General features: G+C 34.9%; 1 protein-coding gene across 3 annotated transcripts in view; it reads right to left on the bottom strand.

Annotated features, from left to right (window-relative positions):
• Positions 1-15,056, bottom strand: part of PAM (peptidylglycine alpha-amidating monooxygenase) — a 277,506-nt gene that overhangs the window by 49,979 nt on the left and 212,471 nt on the right. For all 3 annotated transcript variants that reach the window (XM_088023415.1, XM_088023413.1, XM_088023414.1), the window contains 6 exons: positions 13,897-13,964; positions 12,753-12,833; positions 12,396-12,472; positions 11,955-12,058; positions 5,475-5,659; positions 4,329-4,394 (listed from right to left, as the gene is read on the bottom strand). In XM_088023415.1, coding sequence (XP_087879541.1) covers positions 4,329-4,394; positions 5,475-5,659; positions 11,955-12,058; positions 12,396-12,472; positions 12,753-12,833; positions 13,897-13,964 — 581 coding nt within the window. The remainder of the gene's footprint in view (positions 1-4,328; positions 4,395-5,474; positions 5,660-11,954; positions 12,059-12,395; positions 12,473-12,752; positions 12,834-13,896; positions 13,965-15,056) is intronic.

The following is a 15,056-nucleotide window of genomic DNA, read 5'->3' as shown; positions in this document are numbered from 1 at the left end:
TTCACAGAAGGTGTCTGAAGACCTTTAACTATCTGGGGTCACGGAGTGTTTTCCCTCTACAAATTGTATTTTTGTCATATTCTCCCAGCCTTGGGAATATAGTCACTCATGCTGACCTTTGAGTAGAAAGATTGATTATATGAGGGCACAAAGACTACAGTGAGAGGGGTTTGGAGCAAACTGAATAAAACATGCTAAACATGCCCCTTCTGCAGCAAAAGAAATGCTCTCTAGCGCATAATGTACAATGACAAGGACAACTAGTATTGTAGATTTTGACTTTCAGTTCTGCCATGAGTTTTCTTTTAAGACATCAAATCTTCTCAATACAACTAACATAAATTTCAATACTGCACCTTCACTTTGAATTATAAGGGAGAGAAACACTCAAAATCAGAACTCCTAATAGTAGTTGCATAGATTCTTGCTTGAAGCTGGTAAACCTCTTGGTTTCAGCTCCTATTCCTTACCCAAACAATGTTGATAAAAAGCTCAGGTTGTGTCACTGGTATAGTGAACATATATGAAATCATAATGCATAAGAAATAAAGAGCACTTACAAAACACACTTTACTTTCCTAAAAGTGCCAACTGTAAGTAAAGGATATGTTTGTGTGTCTGCTCTGGAAAACCTCTGTAGTCTCCCAGGAGTTTCCTCCACTTAGAATCAATGTCTAATTGAGTCTTATTGTTTAGCTTATTGCACTTACTACAGACACAGGTATTCTTCACTTACAATGGTTTCAAAGGATAGTAATGTTTCAGTTCATTGTGAGTATCTGTTAGTGTTTTTCTGCTTGGAGGCAGACATAATCAACTCAATCACAGATTAGCTCACCTATAGACAAACAGGCTAGTCTCAAAGCAGCATGGGCAGGAATATAAACACATTATGCAAGCACTAAAAATCACGCTTGCCAATAATTTTTATAGCTGGAGGAAATGTTCAAAATATAGTGCTTAAAAAACAGGATACAAAACTATGCACACATGATCTAAACATTATTAAAATAATGTATATATAATATATATTTGACACTGATATGTACATATATACCCATATTTCTGGGGGTGATGGATGATTTTTATTTGCTTCTTCAGATTTTTCTGTAAATTGCATATCTTTTTAAATGAATATTATTTGACAAATCAGTCAAATAAGCATTATGTTTTAAAATGCCCCACAGACTTCATTAAAGCCTCATTAAAATGTGTCTCCTTGTTGCATGAACCAGGACAACCTGACAGGTAAAGCTGTCATATAATGAGGCTCTTCTGGTATCTTCATAATTACATTTTTTGAGATAGGTCTGAGACACAGTTCCTAACACCAAATTTTGTTCTTCAGGAAGCAAAAATAGATAAGGATACTGCAGAAGGTAAAGAGTGTTTGTAAGCACAGGCTGGGCAACACTACATAGATTCATGTAACTCAACTGTTTCTTTTAAACTCTAGTAACACCTCCAATCAAGATTAATATTCTGCCAAAAATTAATAGCTAGCTATTTTTGTAATTAGAATTAAAAAAAAAAAACCCAAACTTCTATTCCTCCTGGAGAAACAGAGTATTAGATAAACAATGTGACACAGCTACATTTGTTTTCAGCCTATAGCATATGAATACTTTCCATCTTTTTTACTACCTTAATAAAAGTCATTCCTTCTTTCCAACAGGGCATTTATTACAAATCTTGACCTTTATCTTCCTATATGCTTTCCACTGTATTAAGCTAGGAAGTAAAATCAACATTGTTTGTGTTATCCAGGCAGAACTATCTCTATTATTTAGCCACTGATGGGTACCGAACTTGCCTTTGAGTACATGTCCTCTGACATTTGGGGTCTTTTCTTTCCTACTCCACAACTCTTCTATTTCCAATGGGGGTTTGACAGCCTCTGTGTGACCAACATAGATGCTGTCTCTTAACTTGTGGCTAGCACTACTGAAATGATTCACAGCTTTTATTTATTGGGGACTTAAAATATTAAAAGAATCAATACAAGTTGGCAGAGTACTTGAACATAAATTGTTTTGGCCACAGCACCAAAATAAGGCAGAAGGTTGAGCTGGAGGGCTTACTTAAAAATCAGCAGATGTGGCATAATTTATTTGAAGAATTAGAGCCCTCTTATTAGATACCTGGCCCATTTACCTCCCTAGGGAATTAATACAAATATACATTTTGTGCAAAAAGACATCTCTGAGAAGAGTGGGATACTCTCTCAGTAATGAGTAGATCTGCCCTGTGTACTGCAAGGAGAGACATTGATCTCATTAGCGAATCAAATAGACTATGTGTACAAATATGCACTTGGTATATTTCTCTATTCTCTTTAAATTCTAGGCTGGTGGTACCCAAAGAGCTGCAGAATAATATATGGGCTACACTGGACACTGAAATGGCTTTTGGTTAGTTATCTGTGTTCACATAACCTAGCAGGTGACATTTTGATGGGCCCACTAGTTTCAATATATGAATGCCATAGCCTATTTTCTGTAGTATTAAAATTCAGTCAGAAGAATATATTTTTTCCCAAGTTAAATCACTTTACAGCATTTTTATTCATAAGTAAAATAAACCACTAACTCTAAGAAAATAATTTCTTTTGTGTCCACAGAATTCTTCTCTAGAACCAGTAAGGCTTTGGGTATATTTAAACTTCTTAATATTATATACATATATGATCAAACATGAAAAGGTAAATGAATGGCAAAATATGAAAGCGTTTTAAAGCATTTGGTTTTTAGGTATACATGACACCTCCTAAATCTTATTTGGAAAGAACAGATTAAACCTAACATGTTCTTCGGCTAATGAAACCTCTGGTTTTCTAATCTTTCAAAAGTTTGAATGTCTCCCTTGATCAACTCAAATAACTTGAAAATGAAAAGAGTTCAGCCACAGTTTCCATAGAAACTCACCATTTTATCAGACACATCTACTTAATGGTGGTCTCATTCTATACTTTATCACATATGTTAGTGTTTCAAAATGTAATCTAAGATGACTCAAATTATTTCAAAGGCATATATTTCAAACAGTGCATTCAATATCAAAATAATTCATTTTAAGTCTGATCAAATTTCAGCACACTTATAGCAAACACTGTTAATACTACTATATGTAGTCTATAATTACTGACTTCCTTACAGTTATATACACAGATTGGTAAATTTAGCTATTTTGAATCATATTCAGTAGTTTAGTATGAGCCATTTAGTATATAAACTATTTAGTTTAAAATCGTCTCCGTTTTTGACTTAACAGAAAAGAAGAAACAACTTTGAGCTAAAGTGGTATTCTTTTAGAGGCCACTTTGTTATAATGAAATGTTATGGAACATACTTTTATATCACAGTTTTCCCTAATCCCCTCTCAGAGTGTATGTCTTCCTTTAAAAAGTCTGGATTCTTCAATTTTGTAAATACTCTTAATGCAAGAGTATTGTCTTTGACCTAGACCTAATAGAATACATTTTGAAGACTTCCAATAGTGGTTTACAATATCCAAAGAGTGAGAAATTTCTACCTGTCGCCAAAAGAAAAATCCTATCTATTTCCTGCACACTTGATGTTGTCATAAGAAGTGTGCTTGCATGAACATTAAACTAATGTTTTAAAATATATCCCCTCTAGCCAAAAATGACTTGATAACATACCCCAATGCCTAACACAAAGTATCATCTTTGAAACAACTGGTAAGAAAACAGGATGGAGAAGAATAATCTTTCAGTGCCAATGCATGCAATATATGACATAAAAGAATCAAGTATTACTACTTCAAAGAAACAGATCAGAGGAAGAATGATGCTTTCTTAACTCATCAGATGGCAACTTAACACAAAACTACAAATGCCTACGTTGATAATCCCTCCTACTTTACTAAAGGTAGAGAAGAATGACTTAAGAGAGGCAAAATGAAGGTTAAGTCTTAATTTCTTCCAAATATAGTCAATGAACACATCGCCCACAAGATTCTAAGTATACAAGATTCTAAATGGTAAAGTTCTTTAGATTTCAGAAGCAGCCCACCAATTGTTTCTAATTATTATATTTGCACTATGTACAAAAGTTAGCATATTAAAAAAACTAAAACAAAGACAGAAAAACCTAATGGGTCTAAATTATATCAAGGAATTTTACTTTCAAAGCTAAAGCACAACAACTGACCATTTTCTCATGAATTATGTATTATACAAAAACAGCAATACACAGGGATGGATGCTGATAAAGAGACCTAAAATATCTCAGTAACTTTAAAATTCAGTTGCCTAATTGGAACATGAATACTTTTTTAGGCCTAGTTATAAAACTATGCATACATACCCTGTTCTAACATTTCTTCTCCTTTTGGCTGCTGTAATAAAGAAGTCTTATCTTTGTTCTCTGTTTCTGTAAAGAGGATCAAAAAAGCTGAGCATAAATTTGTGGGACATATCACAAATGTTAAATAGTTTACTGGAAATATACCATCAACATAAAAATATTTTCAGGATCTTATGTTTCATAAAAACAACAGCATTAAGAATTTATATGGCAGAAATGCTCTAAATCACAAAAAAACTCCAGTGTAACCACCATTTACCAGACTTCTGACTTAATAACCAGATCAAACTACCTTTCCAGTAATATTTACATGATACAGAATTTTAAAAATGCATTAAGAAAACTGCTTGTATTTTTAAAAATTGAATTTAGTGACATTTTAAGGATACTTTAAGAACATTTTAAGGCACATTCTATAAGTATATTAAGATCTTAATAAGTGACCTAATCGCTATTTAAACTTGTTTCATAAAATTTCCAATAGAAAGACATAAGAAGCTGCTCTGGCAATTTCAAGAGTGGACCTGCAAAACTCAGTAAAGTTTCAGCATACTTCATCCAATAAAACAGGGTGTGGGTTTTGCAATTTTAAACTAATGAAATGACAATCAGTATGATCATTTTGTAGATGAAGAGTGAGTTCATCAACAATTCTGAGAATGAGACCAAAATGGCCAAGATTAGTAATGCCTCATAAATCAAGAACTCTTCTCTGCTTGAGGAGGCCCGTTAAAATAGATAATTTAGGGTATGGTTGGAGACGATAAGCATTTTCATTGGCAAACCAAAGCACTCTTTAGAACACGGCATATAAATTCATAAATTGCATAAGTCATTACTGGCTATGGAAAGAATAAAATGGGGAAGTGAAGAAAACATGAATTAAATGAAGAAAGAGCTACATTTATTGAACTGGTCCCAAAACTAGTCTGTTTCATCACTAGATTCTTCACTTTCACTGCTTTGATGGGGGCATATCAGGCGGGTAGATAGGTTAAAAAGAGGGAAAAGTGGGAATCAGATTATGTGTACATGTGATTGATAGAAGGTGGATGATTTTAAATATTAATTATATAGTCAAGTGAGACACACAAGAAAATATAAAATACAAAATCATATTTTATTTTAAATGAATACCAGTTTTACCTTTGTGATGTCCATGCATCATAACCATATCAGACTTCACAGGAATTGGAATATTGGCCTCTGGTGGTATGGTTCTGAACAGATCCGGAGCTACATTCTGGGTACAGGTCATGAAAGAAACTGCATGCTTGGCTTCCATGTAATACATAATGTATAGATTGCACATTTCATCACTAGATGTGCCACTGCAAGCAAAAAAAAAACAAAAAGGAAAGGAAAGAAAAAAAAGACATAACAAATCAGCTACTCACATAAAACACATTGTTAATGCAAGAAAAATGCAACCAGTAAATCTGCCAGCAATAGGTCCAGAGGTGGAAACATTGTGCATTTATTTTATAGCTTTCATTAAAACCCATCACAGTTTTCAGCATTGAAAGCACATTGTCAAAGGCATATTTCCACTTCATAATGGAGTATCCATTTGCAGTCACTCCACAGATATCACCAAATACCACAGATGGAAATGGCACTTAAGTAGCAGTGACATACTTTCCTTCCTCCTCCAAATCCTTTTATGCTTTAGCCCTTCTTCTACTTGCTAGAACTTGCAGATTGGGCAAAGTGCTTTCCTCATGGAAAAATCTTAATTATTTACTTAATAATGGTAAAATTCTGAACACTTTAACAGAAATATCATATATTATTTACAAGTCTTTAAAAATGGCTTTTTTCATTTAACCCCGAGAGTCTAGGATCTTGTTTTTGGTAACTGCCTCCAGCCTCATGGTCAGATGAACTGAGAATCCTGTATTGATACTAAGACATCATAAATGTGCCCCTGATATCTGACTTGGCACCTTGGCTTCCTCAGCAGGGAAGTAAAGGGAGATATAAAGGAATGATACAAAATGACATCAGTCCTAACCTCCTCTAAAGGCTCAGACCTCAGTGGGGTAGTGCCGCACAGCTGAAAGGCTCAATTGTTAAAAGTAGATTTTCAAACAGTGGGATGGATATTTCTAAGATACAAGCTCCAAATAATACAAGGCAATGCCTAATAGTTTAACACATGTTTTGTTCTTCCTCAGTTCACATGGGCTATCATGTATTTCATCCTCTTCACTATCATTAGGCGGGAATTATTTTGGTACACCTTCACAAGACTTTCATTTCCAAGGTAGTTTGCGCAAATGAATGTTTCCTTTTTGGTGTTCTGACAATTTTTAGCAAGCCTCTGCTAATAAAAAACAAGCTATGAAGTGGATTATTTGCTGTACAAAAATACCTCAGTGTTGATTTTTCCAGCAATGTCATGTGGCACTCACTTCCTCTCCATAGCAACAGTAATGACATCAGCAAAGGAAGGAAAAAAATTTTTTTTCCAAACAGGGATGTGGTTTCTGTAAGCTCTGAAAATGTAGAGCCCCTGAGAGACCACAGCAATAAATCCCTGTCACGGGAAGCTCTGTTCATGCTTTAAAAGTCATTTGGCTTCTCACTCTCTGAATCTAATACCTGTCAGTGTAATTGCCTCTCCTGTGAAATGCAAGCAAATAGTGAGGTGCAGTCCCAAACAAACACCTGTTCACTACACACATCTTCCTGTGTCAAAACACCATTCCTAAGAATTTCATTTTATATCGCTGAAGTTGGTCAGAAAGCTCTGTGCTATAAAAGGAATAGCTGATGCCCGAGTAATAAGCCAGGACCTCTCACCATATTGTCCACCCTACCCCCCATTCAAAATAAAGAAAAATGTGTAGATCAAGAGACAGAGATGAGGGAAAAGGAATTTAAGATGTGGCTATAGCTTAGAAGACCTTGACTCATGGTACAGAGAGGGAAAGCAAAATAATCATGCAAACTTTTCCAATCAGTGAAAGGAAGAAAAACATCAGTAAATTTATATAGTAACAAATGAAACTTGCAACCAATCTGTGGACAGATCCTTCTACATTTTACCTGTTTGGGAACCTCATGCCCATGTTCATCTCTAAACACGTGACTTTGTGAGACAGCGTAATCAGCTCACCAAAATTCATTTAAGGTACTGATCCTATGATACAAAATTGAGCTGATCAAATAGCTGTAGAATCTTTGCTATCACAGGGGCTCCGGGTGGCTCAGTGGGTTAAGTGCCTGCCTTCGGCTCAGGTCATGATCCCAGAGTCCTGGGATCGAGCCCCACATCAGGCTCCCTGCTCAGTGGGGAGCCTGCTTCTCCCTCTCCCTCTGCTGCTCCCCATGCTTGTGCTCTCTCTCCCTCTCTCTGTCAAATAAATAAATAAAATCTTTAATTAAAAAAAGAATCTTTGCTACCACAAAGAAAAATTCATTAAAGAGCGGAAGGAAAAGAAAAGAGTCAGACTTTATGCCTTTCCATTTATAACCTAACTTGCAGTTAAGGTAACTCTGAGTTCCTATCTGAACGAGAAAATATCACATCTTAAATGTGTCAGGACTCAAATCTTCCTTAGTATCAGCAAACCAGTTTGCCTATTTTATTCCACATCTGTCTTTCCTTCACTGAAAAAAAAAATCTGACTTTAAATCAAACTGCTTTCTGTATTCCTAAGGGGGAATTTTGACACATTTACCCTTATTTTCGATAGAGGACAACACATGCAATTCAACTCTGTCAATCTAGTGATTATTAATATGAGAAAGTATGGAGGGAGGCTGTGTTCACACGTGTGCCCTGGCTCCGCTGAATGACCCTTTCAGCCTTTCCTAACACCAGTGTGATTCACTAAATGATGCCTGCTGGCATCACTTATATTCCAAAATTACAGTGCTGCATTTCTTTCATCTTCATGCAAAATAAAGTGCTTATGTGATAACTACTTTTTTATATCAGCTCGCTCTAAATCTGACAAGCTGTGATGAGCCTGAAAATAGTTAAGCCCTCAATAAATATTTGTTGAAGGGAGGAAGAATGAATAATCTCTCTTAATAAATGTTTACAACTTGTATGGCATAACCTGTTACCCCCTAGTATACTGTACTGCTGAGTCAGGTCAATTTTATGGACTCGGTCTATGGCCTTCCAGAAAAACATTTATATCTATCTGTTTATCTATCTACCTATTTATCATCTATCTATGTTCTAAGAGAGTTTTAATAAAATATATTATTTCCTATTATAAAGATACATAATAGAGATTTAAGAAAGTATCAAATATTCTGAAATGTACCCTTTAAAAAACCCAAATCTTGTACACTACGATTGTGTTTCACACAGTGATACTCCCTCCACTTTGATGATTCCCTCATCCCTAGTTCCCTTACACCCAACAGATGCTGGACTTAAAAAAACAATGATGGGAAGTACTAATTTTGGAAAGAAATATGAACATTTTAAAGAAGTTATTTTTCAAAACTGAATTGTTTCTTCAGAGGTTTCATTGTGATTTTAAACTTACACATTAAGGAGTTTCTGACCATGTAACTTTATCTTTGCATATAATACACTTCAAAATGTTGATTAAAGTGCTGTGTTTGGTATCTATGAATATTCATTAGACATTCTCATACGTACATTAAATAACTGGTTCCAAAGGAAAAATATGACCCACAAAATTGACCAAATACGTAAATATTATCTACCAATTCTCAAAAGTCAATTTAAAATGTTAGCAAATTAGCTGACTCAATTAGCTTAATTGGCTGACTTTAAATAAAATTCTTTTTTTGTTTGTTTAAACTTGACTAAACATTTGAAATGAATTTAGAGAAGTGTCATATTGAATATAAAATATGTAATGCAGTCAGGCACAAAATACTGCTTCCACACTGATTAGTTGGTACTGTTGTCAGTACATACATTGGTGCAACTTTGTCTAAGACATATTATTCATATTTACTATTTTAAAAGAAATTTAATATTTCTTAAATATTAATTTATTAATATTAATAATAATGTTATTTCTTAAAAATATTACCATTTGGTAAATTTCTTAATATATCTTGTCTTAAATCCACCTACTTTTTAATGGTTGTATTTTGTGGTGTGTCCCTGCTAGGAAAAAATTAGTCCCTCTTTTTAAAAGGACTTTTTATTAATTAACTATGATCGTTCCACCCCAGCAAAATTTTTCCAGTCCTAAGATTGTTAGCTCAATACAGAGTTAAATTCGGATTGGGTGGAAGAATTACTCAGCTGAACATCTTCTTGGTAGGCCACTGATAGAATTTTCCTGTAAAACCTGGTTTCCAGGTGGCTGCAGAATAAGAAAGTTAACAGCTTGACGCCGGTAGTTCTCCCAGTGCATAGAGGGGCATCTGCTGGCCCCATCCGACTTGCAGTAAGTGGCCTCCTACCTGATTAGTCTTCATGCTCATGGTTCAAACCTGTGCCCAGGGGGAGTACATGTTCATGTATGTTCATGTTGGGGGTTAGGCAGGAAGGGAGAAAAGGGAGAGATTTACAGACTCATAAAATACTAGTTTTCTTTTCTTACTGGTTCCCTGTGGAAGTGGTATCCTGTATTTTATAAAACAGATGCATTGATGCTATTACCTCTCTAAAACTAAAATGCACATTAAGTGATGCAGGAATACTATATATTATTAGGAGAATTTTTATTCATATTTAAATTTTATTCAAACCTATCTTATTAGTTTATCATTCCACTGGAAAAAAAATGCTACCTTCATATAAATTAAATATTCAGAATATGGACTCATCCAGTAACTTAACTTCTTGTAATTTCTTTCTATTTCATTTGTATTTCAAGATGGCATTCCCTTTAGCCTACATGAGATTTACAAAAAGATAGATTTGTACAGTCATTTTAAGGTATTATTTTAAAGAGAAATGCACATTTGTTAAAAGACTGAATTATTCGAGACTCCTGAAACCGAAAGAGGTTTCCTGAGATTACTTTGGTCTCTCATCCTGGCATTGTAATAAGTCACTAATTTCTGTTTGATACTGCCTCAGAGAGGATACTGAAAGGATACAATTTGGCCAAAGTTACAAGCCCTTCTAAATTGTTAAAGGACTTTTAAGCAAAAAATTCTATTTATTCCACACTTGAACTTATACACTAATACACAGAATGTGTTGCAAAGGATTTTTTCCTACTTTGTTTACCTATTTCAGAGGCTAATGAAATAACCAATGGCACTTAAGTAAAGTTGTGGAGGGTCCACACTAACATAGAATGGAGAACAGCTGATCAATACCCTGTGACTCACATATTTAAAGGCTGGGTACCTGGCTGGCTCACTCAGTGGAGCATGCAACTCTTGATCTTGGGGTTGTGGGTTCGAGCCCCATATTGGGTGCAGAGATCACTTTAAAATCTTTAAAATAATAATAAATAATGATAATGATGATGAAGGCTGGTAAGAAGTGAATGACTCCTTCAAATCCAATTTTGTCTACTTTGTCAAGCTTTTTCTTAGCTACCATTCATGCAACGGTATAATTTTATTGTTTTCCTCAAGTCTTTTTCCCGAACTTACAAAATTTATCCAAAAACAAAACTGTTGGAAGCTTCTTGTTTAATATAACTTGGTATTTTTTTCTGTATGTCCTATCTTTAGCCTTAAAATTGATGTTTATTAATACAACAACCCTTTAGAGTGACATAAAAAATCCTATTCCACTGTCTCAAATGCCTTTTTTTCTTTTACCTGCTTTAGCATCTTTTCCCTTTCCCCTGACAACCAACAGCTAGTGTTGTCATCGTAAGAATCATCCTCAGTATATCTAATGCCTATTTTCAGATGCCTACTTTCTGTGACTTCTCTTTGATCAAAGATAAATGGTTTAAAACTCCAGCATCCAGGTGGCATCTGTAAATATTTTATAATCTAGTTTAACATGGAAAGAAGGCTCCTTGGTTCTTCTCTGACAACAAAACAAAACAAAACAAAACATGGTAAGAGACTTTATCTTTCATTTTTAATTTAGGCAAACCTATTTTGAAAGAGTATTCATAGTGCTTGGAAAATTTTACTTGGGTCTTAAAATACACTTATTTCAAGGAGGCTCAATATTTTGAAAATTATTTAAAGTTCAATGTTCTCTTTTGGAAAAGTGTGAATATTATCATTCCCACTTGGAAGACCAAACAACTGGAAAACAATGAATACACAGAAGTTTTAACAGGCGGAAAAAAATCACAGTTCTGAGTAATTAATGGACACCACCAAATGTGGAAGCTATATATTTGCCTAAATTTGAACATAGGGAAAAGGACACTTGAGGAAAAACTTTCATAATCAATTATATTTTTCTTTATTAAATGAGCCTGAGGAAGTAATATACCTCTTGTGGCATCTATAATATACAGAGACATGATCCTGAAGGTTTTGAATAAACAGGAGGAAAGGAAGTATAAAAAAATAAGCACATGTTCTGGAGTTTATCCTAACGGGTTCTAAAATGAGAAAATGCAATATACAGTTTGTTATAATTGTTCATGATAGTAAAAAAATGTGCAGTTCACTCACAAAGATAACTATCACCTATAATCATGCCTTGCCCCAATAAAATATTTTTAAATAGTGGAATTTGCAAAACCATACCCAATGTGCGTGGCGTCTGTCCTTCCCTCACCAGTGAATACACATCTTGCTGCCAATATGTCACCAAAACTAACATCTACTGGGTGTTCCACAGGGTAGAAAGCCTACCAAGAAGACAAACACAATGATTCATTAAAATTACCAATAAAATACAGAACTACATGCTTTCTGAATGTGAGGCTTGGCATACTCTGGGTAGAAAGGATGAAGACACAAACACACAGACACACAATTCACCAGCATGTTTACACAAATGTTAAGAGAAACCATCAAGTTGGAAGTTGTAAAAAAGGAGGTTATACACAGCTTAGATAAATAGGAAGGTAGATTTGGAGATGTTAGGATTCTAGAGAAATTCACAAGGATTCTATGAGGGTTTCTAAGATTATTATCTGTTGATTAATATTTTTTTGTCTCAGAATGAAACCAGTTTCTACATACCTGCGGCAGCTGGGGGCTCTGGCGTCCAATCAGTGTCCACTGTCCATTTCTTACTCTGTACCCACTGACTACCTTACCTGTAATGAACATAAATTATAATCACATAATATCATAAAGTATTAGAAAAATAAAAGGCATCATTTGCTTTCTTTTTTCAAAATAAAATTTGAATACTGTCAGAACCCCAAATGCTAGGTATTTTAATGAAAACAGTATGATGAAAAAACATACATTTTCAAGGTATTATGCAAAATCTTTCATTGAAACAGATTTAAGGTCAAATATAATTTACATTTATAGCATTAGCAAGTGCCAAGGTAAATATTTATAATTTAACCTGTAGTTTAAAGTTCTTACCTAAATGGTGAGTGTGAACTCTATAGGCAAAGACATGCATTGGATACTTTTTGTAATGGCATGAAATGTCAGAATTCACCACTGTTAGAAAAGAAAATACAGAAAAAAAGGTCACTCTCCAACTGGAAAATAATATTATTCTTGTCTAAAAGTATGTATAGGTTATTCACAAGATGCTAGGCATGGGGGTTTTCCTATCAAGTAAACATGCACCTAGGTATTCAGCAGGTGTTAAGCGCCTATTATGTACCAGCCAATGTCCTAAGATGAGTTAACAGCCTCTTGCCCTCACATTTAATTTCTTTCATAAACAAAATGACTAGAGCCAAAACAAAATACCCTGTCACTGAAAACACAGGCTTCATTTGCTACTTTTACCATGAAAATTTATGCAGTTGAAAAAGCTTAACAATTGGCTGCATACACCTAAGGTAACTGCATTGACAATTCCTGTTGAGAAGGAACCACTTCATTGACTTCTCTTTCCTTTCAGTCGAAAACACTGTAGCTCTTCAATAAATATGTCTTTGATAATAAGTGAACAGTAACAATGATACCAAACTTGCCAGTAACTTTATAAGATGCCCAGTAAAAACAAAGGAGTAATATTTAACACAGCATTTTCATCAGATGATCAGATACACTGGTAAATAATATTACACTTACTCCAATAGCTTTTTGTAAGTTTAGGAGAATCAGCTATTATTATCCCCATTTTACAAATAGGGAATTAAGCTCAGTATATCTAACTTCAAAGACTGACTTGGTCTTGGATTTGCCAGCCTCTTGATTTTGAACCTGATATTCTCTGTAGTAGTTTATGTCACTGTAGGTTATGAGGTTTGTCTTTGGCATCTGAAGGAAGGGTGACTGATTTGTAACATACTCAAGATTTATTCTTTCATTTATACAACCTACTACCTACGCATGGGCCTCAATTCTTAGCATCTCAATAAAAGAATGGATGATAATAAACTACTGGCTTGGAATAATAGAGAAATCTATTTAAAATCTAAGGGTAATAAAGAATTGGTTTAGTTTTCAGAGATATAGGTCATTTCAAAATCTTATTAAAAAATATACTGTAAATCCATTCCTATAGATTTAAGTAATGAGACGATGATAAATACTAAAAGATAATTACCTTTCTCTCCCGGAGGAATAACAGTGTCAACAGACATCATAAGGTACATGCCAGCAATTAACGGCTGTCTGCAGGAAACAGTAATATTTATATCAACTATTTGAAACATCAAAACAATGGCCTTAGAAAAATAAGATATACTTCAATACACTGATCTATAAAATATGATTCACGTGAAAATGGAAACAATATGGAAAAAGAGGTAGAATATATGCTTTTTCTTAAAATAACTTATTTTCTTGAGCAAATAGCTAAAAACATTTTTTATAGCATGGTGTATGTGGAAGGCGGTCTCTAAATGGCTCCTGTGACAGTTAATTGTCTTTGTCCACTTGGCTAGCGGATAGAGACCAGTAGTTTGGTCAAACATTGGTCTAGATGTTGCTGTGAAGGTATTTTTTAGATGTGACCAACATTTAAATCATTGACGTTGAGTAAAGCAGATTACCATTCACAGTGTGGGTGGGTCTCTTAAGAGAAAAGACTGAGGTCCCAGGAAGAGGAAGGAATTCTGCCTCCAGACTGCATTGAACTCAAGACTCCACACTAACTCTTGCCAGAATTTCCAGCCTGCCTTGCAGATCACAGACTTGCCAGTCCCCACAACTGTGTAAGCCAATTCCTTGAAGTAAATCTAAATCTCTCTCTCCTTCCCTGTGTGTGTGGACATCCAATTGGTTCAGTTATTCTAGAGAATTCTGGCTAACACAGCTCTCAATAGTTCCTAGCTCTGACATTCATGCCCTTGCCTAATCCTCTTCCCTTGGGCATGGGCTGGGCATAGTAACTAGACCTAGGGATTGGTTATTTCTAACAAACAGAATAAGGCAAAAGCAATTTCACTTTTTTTCCCCCATAGGAGTCAGAGTATGATGATTTGTGGCAACTCTTTTCTTCACCTAACAGATTTCTATATTATTCACTAACTTCTGACATCTGGCTACAACTAGGCTGTGGTTTCCATCTTGCATACCCTCTCTTGTTTTGTCTTGCTGGCTGTGATGGAAGCCAACAGCCATATTGTGAGCTGCCCTGTTTAGAGTCCATAAGGCAAGACATGAGGGAGTCCTCCAGCCAACAGCCAACAAGGAACTGAATCCTGTCCATAGCTGTGTGAGTGATCTTGGAAGTGGCTCCACCCCAGCGGAGCCCCCAGATGG

This window comes from Eumetopias jubatus, unplaced genomic scaffold, assembly GCF_037043125.1.
Source record: "Eumetopias jubatus isolate StellerSeaLion01/CBP00866 unplaced genomic scaffold, mEumJub1_p1.0 scaffold_5, whole genome shotgun sequence".
NCBI classification, from domain to species: domain Eukaryota; kingdom Metazoa; phylum Chordata; class Mammalia; order Carnivora; family Otariidae; genus Eumetopias; species Eumetopias jubatus.
Note: the sequence above shows the minus strand (reverse complement) of the source record. Positions and strands in the feature narration are given on the sequence as shown.